Source organism: Rhineura floridana, chromosome 9, assembly GCF_030035675.1.
Source record: "Rhineura floridana isolate rRhiFlo1 chromosome 9, rRhiFlo1.hap2, whole genome shotgun sequence".
Classification (NCBI taxonomy): domain Eukaryota; kingdom Metazoa; phylum Chordata; class Lepidosauria; order Squamata; family Rhineuridae; genus Rhineura; species Rhineura floridana.
The window spans coordinates 66375877-66392152 of NC_084488.1; the positions used below are offsets into that span (position 1 = coordinate 66375877).

The 16276-nt window shown below is 41.7% G+C and overlaps 1 protein-coding gene across 4 annotated transcripts in view; it reads left to right on the forward strand.

The window, feature by feature from the left end:
* SLC10A7 (solute carrier family 10 member 7) overlaps positions 1 to 16276 on the forward strand; it is a 245325-nt gene that overhangs the window by 184691 nt on the left and 44358 nt on the right. For all 4 annotated transcript variants that reach the window (XM_061584763.1, XM_061584765.1, XM_061584766.1 and 1 more), the window contains exon 8: positions 15379 to 15544. In XM_061584763.1, coding sequence (XP_061440747.1) covers positions 15379 to 15544 — 166 coding nt within the window. The remainder of the gene's footprint in view (positions 1 to 15378; positions 15545 to 16276) is intronic.

Below are 16276 nucleotides of genomic sequence, written 5' to 3' on the forward strand. Positions count from 1 at the left end.
TAATGAAATAGAATTTTCATAGTGCTTTTATTATATTCTACCTGTTTGAACATTTTTCAAAGCAGCACACCAAAACCTACTGTTCTCCATGAATAAATAATAAAAGCCATGTCTGTACATTATCAGTCATGCATTCTGTAGTTGCCCACTAGTTTATTTATTTATTTTTATTTATTTATTAAATTTATATACCGCCCGACTAGCAATAGCTCTCTGGGCGGTGAACATAAAACAGCATAAAAATACAATAAATAACAAAACAATACGAAAATACAAGCAACAATCCAACACAATAAACATTTTTAAAATTAAATCAGTGTAACTTAAAATGCTTCAGAGAATAGGAAGGTTTTGACCTGGCGCCGGAAGGAGAGCAGAGTCGGCGCCAGGCGTACTTCCTCAGGGAGACTGTTCCATAGTTCGGGGGCCACCACTGAGAAGGCCCTAGATCTTGTCATCACCCTCCGGGCCTCCCTGTGAGTTGGAACCCGGAGGAGGGCCTTCGGGTGATTTGTTTGCCAGCCTGAAGTGGGCACTTCATATTAAACCATCCTTAACTAAAACTCTAATTAATTATTATAATCACACCCATTTAAAATATAAATATATAGATATATGTAATTGAATCCTACTTTGTAAGCTCACTGGGCTGCTCTGTTGAGATGCAAAGATTCTGCAAGAGGACTGTGAAAGTGGATTTTGCAGGTGGACATTGCAGATCTTCCTATATACCCTTGCCCAGGGAGCAAGACTAGCTGATACCTACAGCACTGTGAACTCTGCATATGCACCTTACTCCAACAAAGTCTAGGACTGGACTCAAGCCATTTATTTCTACAGGGTTAGATCACTCTGGCCCAGGTTCCACCCATTCCTTGAGATATGGAACACATTAAAGGTGCAGGCCTCTGTCTTGGAGCCTAGTGCTCCTACTGCTCTTGGACAATTCCCTCCAGGCCCATTGCCTGTGCTGGAGGCCCCTAATGTAGAGGGGGATAGTTCTGGGGGGATGGTACAGGTTTTGAGGGTATGGACTCTGCAAGTCCCAATTCAGAGGTCTCTGGCTCAAGGACCCTCAATCCAACAGGGTCAAGCACTGGCTCAGGCTCAGTCATGATAGCTCAGCTATGAATTCCTCCTCTTCAGAGCAATTCCTCAGTTTTTCACAGTAAACTGAAAAAGGAAGACCAGTGATAATTTACTCAAGAGACCTTGGTTAATTTTATTAACAGAGTTAAGGCTACAGTCCTATACATCTTACCTGAGAGCAAATCCCAGTGAATTTGGTGGAACTTATTTCTGACTAGACATGCATAGGCTTGTCCTGTCAATATAGTTTGGCATTTAAAGAAAATAAAGTGACAGCATCTCTTAAGAAACATTTTCAACTGGAATGTATATAACTTTAATCCATATAGAAGTGGCCCTGTTTACAGCTAAACTTCAGCTGGATTTTAGGAAGAAGCAGGAATCTTCTAGGAGGCCAACAGTGCTGAAAAGCTTTGAAAAATTGAGATGACAGATTAACAGCATTCATGCCATAGTTCACTCTTTCTGACACTTGACTTTAACCACAGACAGATAAATTCTTGCTGGGAAGGTAAACAAAGAAAAATGTAATATACAGCACCCTAAATATGTTGTGTAAGCTTTGGTTTATGGTATTGAATTGCAGTGTTTTTAACATTTAAAAAACTGGAGTTTTAAAATTATTTAGGGAATTTTAATCAACTGCAAGAGGATGCATAACAGTCAGGTAAAACTAAATAGACCAGGACATTGTGATTTGCATCATAACTGTTCATAATACAAGATGTAATTCATAAACACATAAATTAATGTATTTAAAGAAGCAATAAACTAAAGAGAAAAAACAAAATCAAACTGGAGAGCATTTATTATTTGGAGGAGGATATGGTCTTTTTCTGACATCCATCTTTTTGGAAAGTGAATTGCTACATCAGAATAGTAATACAGTAGGGCCCCACTCATACAGCAGGTTAGGTTCCAGACCCCTGCCGAAAAGCGGATCAGCTGTAGCGCGGGGGTCTGGAACCTAACCCGTTGATCGCACCAGAGGAGGAGAAGATCAGATCCTCCCCTCCTCGGGAGTGATCAGCTCCAGCGGGAGTCTGATTGCGCCAGAAGAGGAGATCAGCTGTAGCATGCTACAGCTGATCTTCCCCTCTTCTGGCGCGATCAGCTCGTGCGGGGGAGTCTGATCACGCCAGAAGAGATCAGCTGTAGTGTGGGAGTCTGATCTGTAGTGCAGGAGTCTCCGGTGCGATCAGCTGGAGTGCGGGAGTCTGACTGCCCCCGGGGAGGAGAAGATCAGCTGTAGCATGCTACAGCTGATCTTCCCCTCCTCTGGCTCGATCAGCTAAAGCGGGGGAGTCTGATCGCGCCAGTAGAGGAGAAGATCAGCTGTAGCGCTACAGCTGATCTTCCCCTCCTCTGGCTCGATCAGCTAAAGCGGGGGAGTCTGATCGCGTCAGTAGAGGAGAAGATCAGCTGTAGCATGCTACAGCTGATCTTCCCCTCCTCTGGCTCGATCAGCTAAAGCGGGGGAGTCTGATCGCGCCAGTAGAGGAGAAGATCAGCTGTAGCACTACAGCTGATCTTCCCTTCCTCCGGCACGATCAGCTGGAGTGCGGGGAGCTCCAGCCCCCCCTCCACCTGATCTCCTCACTGGCACCATATTAGCGAGGCACCAAGAAGCAGGCTCCTACTGTAGTCAATAAAAGAAATAATACTTAAAACCTTGAATTGTTTTGTGTTCTTTTTCACTTTACTTCCAATGAGACAGCACTTGAGTCATAAGTGTTTCATTGGAATGCTCAGGGGAAGGGGATTTTTTAAACTGAAGTGAATGGAAAGTAGCTGTCAGCAAGGGCAGCATTCAAATGCAGAATTTATGAAGAGCCCAGGATCCAACAAGCTCGAAACCAGTATAGGCCACTTCAACCTATCCAGCCACTAAATTGAATTGCCAAGATAGCTAGATCTCTATAACTTCCATGAACTTACAACTGCACAGATTTTACATGATCTCCTATTCACCCCAATAATTTTTTGATTAAAAGAGATCTGGAGAGTCCCTCACTTTAATTAACTTTAACCAATATCACATTAGCCCTCATTCCTGTAACATTATTATTGGTACCACCTCTGCAATTGTCCCTAGTTCTCTAGGTTCTATAGAAGGTAAACAGTATTTGCAGGCTTCTCAGGAGATTAAACCTTGAATGCAGTGGAGGCAGTTCTAGATTTAGAAGTCCTTGGGACTTGACTACACATTACATGCAAGTGGGTGTAATTGAACTGTGATGACACTTTTATTTCAGGAAATGCTTCTTCAGAAGCAATTTCAAGCAAGAAAGTGCCATACAAGGAAAGGACTAAGTACACCACATACCCATTTCTGTGCTTCAATTGCCACTTCTTGAAGTGGGGCTGCCATAGTTCATTTACATGTGCTTACATGTGATGGGCAGGTAGATTTATAGATAGAAACAGGTAGATAGAATGTCCTTCTCCTGTGCATGGAAAAGATGGTATCCGGTAGGGTAGCTAGCTCCACCTAGCAGTTGAAGGCAGAAGAGCACTGTTGAATTTTGCAGGGACTTCCTGCTCTGCATAGCTCCTAGCTTCAGTTCTCTTCTGCCTTCACCAAGAACGGTTGATGGCTCTCTCTGCTCTGTGGTTCAGGCCTGTATAGTTGTGTTTGTTTTTTCTTCCGCAAGTCGCTCTGTTGTTTCCCCTTAATTCCTAACCTCTTTTCTCACTGTCTTCCTTCTTGTTAACAAAAAAACGTTTTTTGTTGTTTCCCCGCTCCCGGAGTACCTTACTGCAGTGCAAAGCCATCCAGGACAGGGGCGTGCCACCACCCCCTTCCACCAGAAGCCCACTGCAGCATGAAGCCATTCAGACAGGCTCGCTCCCCCCATCAGAACCAGTGTGCTAACACCACTCGTTAGTTAACTCCCCTTCCCACTAGCCTTGCAACATTTGGCTATTGGGACCTTAGCAGCAGCATCCTAGCGCCTAAATGCCCCATCTCCGCTTTGGCTGCAAGAGCTCTTCACTACTACCCAAAGTGATCAAATCAGAGTTTGATGTCCCATTTCAATTTAAGAAGTTGGTGCCAGCCGCTAACAAAATACTATACACTGGAGCAACAAGTCATGGACCAGCTGAAAGTACCACTGGTAGACGCTCCCATAGTCAATTTACTAAATCCATCCTTGAACCCAAAGGACTCGGATGCTCACCTCAAGGACGTGACAGAATGTAAATTGGACCTGGGCCTCAGAAGGATCCATGAGGCTAGTGCACATTCCATCCATGCAGCAGCAGCCTCTTCGATCTTCACAAGAGCTTCTCTTCTATGTCTAGAGGACCTTCTGGATGGTCCACAGCAGGACCTGGCCAGAACCCGCAAGTCCCTGTTAAAGATTTCTCAGGCTGTGACCTTCAGGCAGATGCATCCATGCAATTTTTGGCAAGGTCATTAGCAGCGGGTCTGTTCACTTGAAGGACCTTGTGGTTGCTCCACTGGGAAGCGGATACCACAGCCTGCTCTAATCTCACTTCAGAACCCTACGTGGGAGGTAAGTTATTTGGTGGTGACGCCCTAGCGGGCATCTTGGAATTTAAGCAAAAGAAAAAATCTATGCCTTCCACCAGGGCTGTGGAGTCGAAGTCGTGCAGTTGGAGTCAGAGTCAGAAGCAATTTTGGGTGGAGTCGGTAGAAATGTACCGACTCCGCCTTCAAAATAAATTTTGATTGACAAATTTTTTAAAATATAAATTCAAAATGTCAAAGAAGCTTCCCATGAAGTCAGATGTAGTTGAGCATTTCACCATAACTCAAGATGGAAAACATTTTGTGTGTCAGCGTATGACACAGGACCCAGATGAAGACAAATGCTATGATGCCGAGATCAGCGCATATTCAGGCAGCGATAAAAATGCTCCTATGAGAGCTTCCAATTTAAAAAGACATTTACAGCCCTTTCCAGGGCTGTGGAGTTGGAAGCAATTTTGGGTGGAGTCGGACAGTAGAAAAATAGAGGAGTCAGAGTCGGAGTTGAAGCTCTGGCGTACCGACTCCACAGCCCTGCCTTCCGTTAGGAAGAGAGATGACAGAAGACCCTTTCAAAGGGCTTTTCACCCGTATCTGTTATTGTAGTCCTTTTGAGGCTCCAGGACATCAGGAAGGACAAGGGACACCCGAACTAGTCACTCTTTCTGGAATAGACAGTGCACCCAGACAAAAGCCCAGCAACACTTCCCCAATAGACTGGGGTTCTGGTCCCAGTCGTGAGGGAATAAGCATCAGTTCTTTTTTTTTTTTTACAATAATTTTTATTCAAATTTTCATAAAACATAGAAAACAAAATCATAAAACATTCAAAGACAAAAAACAAAACAAAACAAAAATGTTTAAACAAAAAAAAATAAAATGTTGACTTCCCATTTGTCACATATCAAATCAGTTATAGGTCTACAATATATAACAATCCTGTCTCTTAAATCATATTATAAAATCACTTTCCTCCAGTAGTTATCTTAATTAATCATCAAATCTCATAAACATTACTTTATTCTTTCCACAAAAAGTCAAAGAGAGGTTTCAATTCTTTAAGAAATATATCTATCAATTTTTCTCCAAATAAACATGTCAATTAATCCATCTCGTTAATAATTATAATAATCTTATTGTCATAACCATAGTCCAAATAAACATTTTGATTAATCCATCTCATCAGAATCTGTTGGGTCCAATAATTTCAATAGCCATTATTCCATTATCCCTATTAGTTCCATCTTCCATCTTCAATAGTCCTGTTAAGTCCAGTAATTTCAGTGTCCAATCTTCCATTATCAGTATTCCATAATAATCTTGCTGTTGTAGCCATAGTCATATAATAAGAGTCTGATGGGAATTTCCTCTATCCCAAATATTTTCTTGCCATCAATTCTGAATAAGTTGCTGAAATACTGTTGTAAAGTCATATCTGTGTTCTTCTTTTTTACAAAATGCACTGGCTCATCTCTTAAGAGTTTTTCCATTGTCACATGGCTGCAGTTAATTCCATAGATTTTCTCTATATCAAGCTCCATCACATCATTCCAGTCCAGAAGATTATCCAAGCCATTGATAACTTTATCTCTAATATCTTCATTAATTTCTTCAGAGATAACGTTAAATTCCAAACAGTAGATTTTATTTCTAAAATCCATAAACTCCAGATCTTTTTCCAATTCCACATTTGTTCCAATCTCCAGGGCTTGTATCTTCCCTTTATTTTTTCTTTTCTCATCTCTGATCTCATTCTCCTCTCTCACAGGATCCCCTATTTCTTTAAGCTCCTGCATCATTTTGCTCAGTTCAATTTTCAGCTCCTTACTACCCTGTCGCAGGGTTTGTTTCGTTATCTCAATCTCATCCATTATTTTCTGAAACATAATTACTTCCAGATTCTCAGCCACTTTCTTGATTGCCATTTTTAAAACCACGAAAACAAAGCAAAACAAAAATAAAGAAGAACCACTTCTTATTTCAGCAACAATTGGGTTAATATTCCAGGCTTGACGACATCACAGTATAAACAGAGCAACCTGCCTTATCTCTCTATGTTCAAGAATGCAAAACAAATTTAGTTCCCAGCATCAAAACAGTTAGTGGCGTCGTGAAGAAGCAGATTCGTCAAAATAAAATAGACCAAAAAGAGAATAGTCCCAGACAATATAATATTCCTCGGAATAGAAATCAGGAATAGAAATCCCTCTTCTGTTTATTATCTTTAGAATGCACTTCCAGGACAGCTTTTTGCAACAGAAACAGAGATAAGCTGTTAATTTCGTGAATAACAGAGAAGAGCTATATCTCACCCAGAAGTTGTCCAAAGCCGATCAATCTGACAAATCTCCTTTTGCTGCAACAATTTAAACCAAGTAAAAAAAATAATAGAAAGAAGGGTGCTTGCCTGTTAGTCCGTTCTCTCTTTAAAGAAAAGATAAACGTATCGCTTAAGCAGATAGAGCTTGTTAGGAAGTCCGTCCGGCATTGTTGGCTGGACCTTATCTCATAAATTAATGAAATCCAGTCCTCCCAACAAAAACAGGCTTTTGAGGTTGATCTCTACGTTTCTCCCTGCCCGGGAGAAATTTCATCAGTCAAAAAAAAAATGTTCTGACTGATTTATATCTGAATAAGCTTCTTTTGAGGCGGGAGCCCGTCCCAAAAGCAGGCACAAGCGAAGTCACCCTTCCCGGAAGTCGGGAATAAGCATCAGTTCTGATGCCAGCATCCCTCTGGTGGGAGGCCGCCCCCAACACAGACTCAACAGTGGAGGGACACATCATCAGACCAATGGGTGTTTCACATGGACACCTTACTTTCAATCGAGGTGCTGAGAAAGGGAGACTTCCTCACCTCAGTCAACATAAAGGAGGCCTACCTGCATGTCCCTGTTTTTCTTCCTCACAGACACTACTTCAGGTTCGTGGTAGGGGATGACCACTTTCAGTATAGGCCTATGCCCTTTGGCCTGTCATCTGTCCCCAGGGTATTCATGAAGATTGTAGTTGCTGTGGTGGCACACCTCAAGACACAGGGAGTCCATGTATTTCCCTACCTAGATGACTTCCTGATTTGGTCCCCATCGCTGCACAAGGCCTGGGAGGATCTGCATGTCACCTTGGCCTGCCTGAAGGATCATGGTTTCCTAATCAACCAAGCCAAGAGCCAGTTATTCCCTTCCTGCTGCATTGTGCATCTGGGGGCCACTATAGACTTGCAGCAGGGAATAATACGTCTGGCACAGGACACAGTGAACAAGATACACACAGCAGTATTGCAACTTCTGGCTTCACTGTCAGCAGATCTTATGCAACTGGCAGCTGTCCTTGGGTTGATGGTCTCAACATTCCAAACTACCCCATGGTTGCATCATCACTCTCGCCCCCTATAAGGGGCACTACTGCCTTTCCAGAGCGAGATAGCATCCCGGCAACACCGGAGAGTGGTACTGTCACCAGCAGTCTGTCAGTCCTTAATATGGTGGGCATACGAGCCCAATCTGCTAAAGGGGGTGCTGTTCCAGGATCTCCCATGAACGTTGATCACGTCAGACACCAGCCTATCAGGCTGGGGAGCCATTTTTAATGGCCAGATAGTGGAAGGAACGTGGTCACTGCAGGAATCCACACTTCCAATCAATCTCCTAGAATTTAAGGCAATTCATCTGGCCCTGCAGCACATTGCATGGTTCAGACGGTTGGGGATGGTGCTTGTTAGGACAAACAACATGTCCTCCAAAGCTCATTTGAACCATCAGGGAGGTACGCACTCACCCCACCTTCAGAAGGAAGCTTCCCTTATCTTCCAGTGGGTGGAAGAAAATCTGGAATCAGTCCTGGCAGAGTACCTCAGAGGGGAGGACAATGGTCAAGCAGACTGGTTGAGTTGAGAGAAAGTACATCAGGGGAATGGAAGCTCCACCCAATTGTCTTTCAGGAGATAGTGGTGCACCTCAGCAGAGTCAGAGTGGACCTCTTTGCCACCTGTCTCAACTGCCAATTAAAAAGTTCCTTCGCCAGGTATGCAATACCAGAGGTAGAGGGAATAGATGCTCTGACATCTCAGTGGTCTCCAGGTCAGTTGTATGTCTTCCCACCATTTCCGATCCTCCTCAGGGTAATCCAGAAAATCCAAGCCAAAGGGGCAACAGTTCTGCTGGTAGCTCCTTGGTGGCTGAGGAGACCCTGGTTTCCAGAACTTCTAGACCTGTCGGTTGATCCTCTGTGGCAAATCCCCCTCAGAGAAGATCTGTTGTCACAGGGACAGATTCTTCATCTGGATCCTGGCTGGTTGGCACTTCATGTCTGGAGATTGAGTGGCAACATCTGTTGAATAGAGGCATTGCAGTCCAAGTGGTAGAGACAGTGACGGCCTCCAGACATCATTTCACTGTTAGAATATATGAGGCTACATGGAAGGTCTTCTTCTCTTGGGTACAGAAGAAAGTTATAACTCCAAGGAAATGATGTATTAAAGATATCCTCTCATTCCTGCAAGAGGGCCTAGCATTGGGCCTTAGACTAAACACCCTGAGGTGCCAGGCTTTAACAGTATCAACAATTCTATCTAAGTCCCCCCCAAAAACACTTGGATCTCACCTGTTCCTGAAGCATTTCCTTTGTGGGGCAACTTTATCGGTGCTACCTACAGTCCATTATTACCCGACTTGGAACCTGCACAAAGTGTTAACCACTCTACAAAAGCCTCTATTTGAACCCTTAGGTCAAATCTCTGTTCGCCTCCTATCCTTTAAAGTCTTGTTCCTTGTGGCCATTACTTCAGCCCGTAGTGTCTGAGTTGAATGCCCTCTCTGTGGATAAGAATTTCTGCATTTTTCATGAGGATAGGTAGTCCTCTGCACTGTTCCTTCCTTTCATTCTAAAGTACTGTATACCTTTCACTGTCAACAAGAGCTGGTGCTCCCTTCCTTCTTTCCGAAACCTATTCACCCCACAGAAAAGGCGTGGCACTCGCTTAATGTGAGAAGGGCCTTAAAAGTATATATTTTCAAAACTAAACCCATTCACAAGATAGATAGTTTGTGTCATTTCACCCAGCTTCCTTAGGGAACAAAGTTTCCACCTCCACATTAGCTAAGTGTATCAAAGCATGCATCGCTTTAGCCTATGCTTCACTGCGGCTCACTTGACCAGCCAGGATAGTGGCTCACTCCACTAGGGTGGCAGCCACATCAGCAGCGTTTTCACACAATGCCTCCCTGGTAGAGATTTGTAGAGCAGCTACATGGGCCACTCCTAATATGTTTATTAAGCATTATAAGACTAGCACATACGCATACGCAGAAGCAGCCTTTGGGAGGAGAGTGCTACAGCATGTCCTGTCTGACCAATAGTAATTTTCAGCCAAGCAATATTCCCACCCTACATGGTCAGCTTTGGTATGTCCCGCTTGATACCATCTTTTCGATGCACAGGAGAAGAGACTTTTGGTCTTACCATGAAACGGTCTTCTCTGTGCATGTCAAAAGATGATATCAGGGCAACTCCTTAGGAGGCTGAGCTGCCATCACTACTCCAGAATAGGTCTTTAGCAGAGTGGATGAGTGTTGTTGTTTCTCATCTGGTTTTGTCTCACTCCTCTCCTCATTGGTTGGCTTGTCATCAAGAACTGGAGCTAGGAGCTATGCAGAGCAGGAAGTTCCTGCAAAATTCAACAGTGCTCTTCTGCCTTCAACTGCTAGTTGGAGCTAGCTACCCTACCTGATATCATCTTTTGACATGCACAGAGAAGACCATTTCACGGTAAGACCAAAAGGTCTCTTTTCAAATGCAACGGTGAAGGATGGTATATAAATAATGTAAATAAATCAATAATAGATAAATGCAACAAACAACACTCTTTTGTTCAGTGGCCTCAGATGCCTTTCTACATATGGACCATAAACCCACCTTTACTTGCTGCAACAGAGTGAAATGTACCTTGTGGATAAAGCAAATGGAAAACTAAAGTAGGTGAATCTAGATATGGAGAAAGGGTGCTTTTGCTTTTGTTCACCTCTTGTTTTGTGTAAGAAAAACTTCTAAGAGTCTCAAACTATTTGTTTTCTTGGTTGGAACAGGGTCCATGTGCCAAATAATGTTTGATATCCTTTGCTGTAGAACTGCTGTAGTTTATCCCTAAATGTGTAAACTGGAGAGTCTCCAGTTCAAATATCTCCTCAGCCACATCCACTACTAAGTAGTCTAGAATCCAGTACACACTTACCTGGGGGTATGTTCCACTGAACCCAATGAAGCTAACTTCTACGCAGACATAGATTGCAGTCTAAGCCTCTGCTCTCATATTCTACATGGAGATGATAATAATGACTTACCTTATAAGATGGTTGTAATAATTACTGAGAAGAATATGCATGAATCTCTTTAAATACACATATAAATGCTAATAATTATCATTATAGACACTTTAGATCTGATAGGTTAGCCAATACATTTTATATGGTCTCTGCCCAAAGTCTGCTTTTGATTTCCCTCCTTGTCAGTTGTCTTCACCAGCAAATCATTCATTTGCATCAGGTGATTTTTCCTACTATTCCACTGCAGACTTTTCAAAGTGTTTCACATTAATTTATCATTCCTAGAACAGTCTAGTAAAGCAGGTTGGTATTTCTGTCCATACTGAGCAGATGTGAAATCAAAATTGTGGCTTCCCTGCAGCCACTTAACAAGTTCATGCTTGTGGTTCGATTCAGGTAGGTGAATTCTATAACTCAGTCGTCTTGCTGCTATGCTATACCAGCACTCTCTCTCTCTCTCTCCCTCTCTCTGTCCTTCTCCCTCCAAAACCTCTTCTCTGCAAATGGCACCTTATTTGCGCAAAAAAGCAGCAGCCAGTCTTGAAAGCCATGTGACTGAAAAGGAATGTGTAGTTCCACCCTAAGTCTCTTGAATTAGCTTTGAATACAGGTCTCCCATATCCGCTCCCAGTGATCACTCCACGTTAGTGTCTGTCTGCCTTACGGAATATTTGCCTTGTTAGTTTCAGAGAATGAGATGTTCAAAGTAGATGAGAGGCCTTGAAGAACCTGCCTTCTGTTTAAAGAGCAGATGTTAGCTCAGTAAAATGTGTTAAGGCATCAGGTTGTGTGCAAAAGCATACTGTTACTAGTTTGTGCTTATTTGGTTTCAGTAGTATACTAGATATTACTGCCTATTGTAAAGAAACAGGCTTTTCGCCAGACACCTTAAATTAAATTAATACATCCTGTCTATGCATTTGTGTGCATACAGGACGCACACACATTAATTCATTCAAAGTCCTTATATATGCCATCTTTCAGGGCAAAGTTGTCCCAATGAAGCTTATGAAAGATTTTTAATTTTTATTTAAAAGCATTTCTAAATTGCTTACTATTTCAAAAATCTCTTAAGTGGTGGTGTACACTATGCATAATATATAAACAATATCCGTTCAAAATACAGCCTAAAAACAATAAAACAGAATAAAAACATATGAAAGCAAATAAAACAGATCCAGGCAATTTGTGCACATAAATCAGGGTCTAATTGAACTGTTTTCCAGTTTAACAGAATGCAATTGAATGGGGACCAACAAGCAGATCTGTTCCCTACTCTCAGTCTTGGAGGCCAAATGCAGCCCTCTAGGCCTCTCTGACTGGCCCTTGGAACTCTCCCCAGGTCACAGCCACTCACTCCAGACCACAACCATAGCTGGTCCTGCTTCACACCCCAAATATGTTTGCATAGCTTTGTCCTTGAACTCTGATAATGCTTCTTGCTTGTCTGGATTGAGAACAGAGAAGAGCGTGTGTAGAAACTAGCCTACTTTACAAAGGTAGAATTTATAATTGTGCTACCCATTTTTGCCTCTTGTCCCGCCCACCACTAGTATATGGCCCTTGGAAGATTGCCTAGAAAGGAATGTGGCTCTCAAGCTGAAAAAAGTTCCCAACCTCTGCCTTATACCTTCTCCCATCATGCCTCCACTTCACACCTTGGAGGGTCTGATGCCTCAGTCTGTGAAACTTTTGTTCTAACGATGGAAGTATTTTGAAATTAGAGCCAGCACTCCTTCTCAGATATGGTTGTGGTGTTAACTTTCTGGTTTCCAAAGCACATCAGTAATTCCGCAGGTCATGAATTTGGATGTAAGCACAATGAAAGGGTTGCTTCTTCCTCTAATGGCCTCAGCGAGGAGGGCTCTCAGTTGAAAGAGTACAATGGAGGGGTGCTTGAGTCCTGCTGCTTCTCCATCTGATGGTCACATACATACGCCTAAGGCCATGCATGTAACATAACTGAGGACATCGTAATTGTTATATATACTTCTGTTCTTTGAAAGAAGCTTAAAAATGTGAAGGCAACATTTAGATTCATTTCTATTTCAGTCAGCATCCTGTTTTCCCCCATTAGCCTACCAGATGTATCTGGGAAGCCCAGAACCCAACTATATGCAGGATAATCATATCCCACTGATTCTCTCCATTTCACCAGATTTCTATTATGCCCACAATTTTTCTTTCTTTCTTTCTTTCTTTCTTTCTTTCTTTCTTTCTTTCTTTCTTTCTTTCTTTCTTTCTTTCTTTCTTTCTTTCTTTCTTTCTTTCTTTCTTTCTTTCTTTCTTTCTTTCTTTCTTTCTTTCTTTCTTTCTTTCTTTCTTTCTTATTCCACTCTTCAGCTAGAAACATCTCCCAGAGCAGCTTACAAATGTCCATAAGACACATCCTGCTCTCATGCTTACTCTTTAAAAGGCATGATACAAAAGGAAAAGGGATTTGGAGGAAGGGGGAAAAAATTAAACTCTGGTGCTGTTTCTTAGAGTTTTTGTAATGACTAGCTGCAATGGAAACATTTCAAAAAGAGGAGAAGCTTATATTTACCTGATGTTAAGAAATGGAGAGATAGCAAAAGCTATTTCAAATAGACACCTTTTCCTGTTGTTCCTAATGAGCTGTGGAGAAATTTTAAATTGGGAGAATTTAGGTATGGATTCTTCAAGTGATTTATACTTTATACAGGATCTAATGAATTTATATGAAAGCTCACTAACCCTTTTGGACATCAATGTTGGAGGGAAAATGCAATCAATTACATGGATATCTAATAATATATATAGTACAGATATCTTAAAAAGTGTTGACATCACTTTCTGCCCACACAACCACTTTTTACAGGAATAATGCCATCCAAACACAATATTTACAACTGATCCTTAGCCATGGAAACTTTGTAGAGTTAATCTCCTACAGTGCTCCTCTACTAAGAAAAACTATATTCACCTTCTTGTGCATTCAGCAATTTATCAGTTTTGACTGAATTACTAAAACAAACCCTAATAGATTCAGTATCTACTTTTTAAAAAAAAAAATTGTAGAGTTGCTTTGATTTTGTTCTATGGTATCCAGTTCTCATTAGTAGTATTGTTATTAGTAGATAGCATCACCTCTCTAGTATCCTCAACCTTTTTCACCACAGCCATGCTGTCTGGGACTGATGGGAGTTGCAGTCCAAAACATCTGGAGGGCACCAAGTTGGCAAAGACTGGATTACCATATTGTAGCATGAACATTCAGGTTTACTTCAAAAATACCACTGTAATACAATCTGTTAGGGCATGTCTTGTGATGTCTAAAATATTAATTTAAGTTAATGGCTTGTATAGTTTCCTTCAAGTCTAATAATAAGCTGCAAACCCTGACTGACCTCACACAGCAATTTCTTGTAGATATTAAAAATATGGGAGACAAGATGGAACCCTGTAGGACAAGTGTGGCTAAATTTGTGATTCTCCAGAAGTTGTTTGACCAACTCCTATCAGCTCCAGCCAGAATGGCCAATGGTGAGGATGATGGGAGTTACAGCCCAGTGATAACTGGAAGGCCACAGGCTAGCCACCCCTGATGTAGGATAATTGCCATGAGCAATTAGTCTTCTAGCACTATCTTCTGGAACCATCTGACAACTTCCAAGCCACTCAGGAAGTCCAGAAAGATTGCTACAGTCAGCGGTATCAAAATCAACTGCTGTCATCGGAATTCCTAAAACCATGTTGCTATTAGTTGCATCCACACAAAAAAGGAGGGAACTGATGAAACAACTTCATTTTCAAATTCCTGAATGTGAAAAAGTTGTACTAAACATTTTAGGCTTGCTCATCTTCTTGTGTTAATTCTGGTATTCCAAAACCATGTAACTGGCATTTGTCTTTTGATTTACAAAAACTCTAGATCTTCAGACTCTGAATTATTCAAGCTCCCACAACACACACACTTTTGCTTTTCAAGCATGAGTTATAATTTAATTAAAAACTTCTGGTGCATCGCTAGCTGTTTAAATATTTAAATGTTCCATGGATCACTTTTGATTATCTGTTCACATGAAATTCCTGAAGATGTCAGATTTTTAAGATTCCCAAAGTTACACTTGGAATTGTCTGTTGATGCAAAGGGGACTGTGATAATTACATCCATCTATTAGTATCAGCAGAGGAGATAAACTTTGGGGAGGCTTCATGGGCATGTCTCAGTGACAGCTAGCAAAGAACATTTGGCATGATTAAGGATAGATTTGAATGTACTTGAAAATATACTCTCATTATTGATGCCCGGTGGAAGTTGCACTACAAATGTTAAATTCCCCAGAAGAAGAGTTATGTGGCAGGGAAGCTTTGAAATCCACTGTGGCCGTCATCCAAATTATTCTTTTCTCTTTGTCTTTCCACTGTCACATTCATTTTGTGATGCCCAACTTGGCTCCCTGCATGTATTGAAAAGAGGCAACCTGTTGATTCCCCCCCTTCTATGTTTCAGATTGTCCGAAGATATATCAAGGAATGGCTTGAGAGAAAGAAGCCTCCATTTGGTGCTATCAGCAGCTGTGTGCTCCTAATGATCATCTATACAACATTCTGTGATACCTTCTCCAATCCAAATATTGACCTTGATAAGTTTAGCCTGATTATAATCGTTTTCATAAGTAAGTGCCACTTATTCATTTATAATTCCTTTTGAAGAGTTGGAACATGATTCAAAGGAGCCATGTATTCCTAGTCAAGGGGTTAGGGCCCATGGTGTCTTGGTACATCCACAGTGAGCTTCTTTGTATTGCGACCACATTCTTACATGTGATGAATAGGGTCTTTTAGCACCAATCTGCGATTTGGTCTTTGAATGCATTTTAGAAATGTGGAAGAAGTTAACACTTGCTTTTATTTTCTGACTTGGAAACAGTGTGCCACACTATAATAGATTCAACTAAGACATATGTTCCTATGTAGAAATTAGGCACTCCTTGAAGAACAAGCATATTTATGGTCAGCAACAATAATCCCATTTTATTTGTTCTGCTAATTACACAATGAGAGCCAGTGTGGTGTAGTGGTTAGAGTGTTGAACTACGACCTGGGAGACCAGGGTTTGAATCCCCACACAGCCATGAAGCTCACTGGGTGACCCTGGGTCAGTCACTGCCTCTCAGCCTCAGAGGAAGGCAATGGTAAACAACCTCTGAATACCACTTACCATGAAAACCCTATTCATAGGGTCGCTATAAGTCAGAATCGACTTGAAGACAGTCCATTTCCATTTCATCTGCACAACAGTAGCCCAGCAAGATTTTTGTGAGTATTCATTTGGTAATCACTTAGCACTCATGGCAACACAAAGGAACAACTTTACCATTGTTGTGTTATTTAAAAAATTGAAGGTT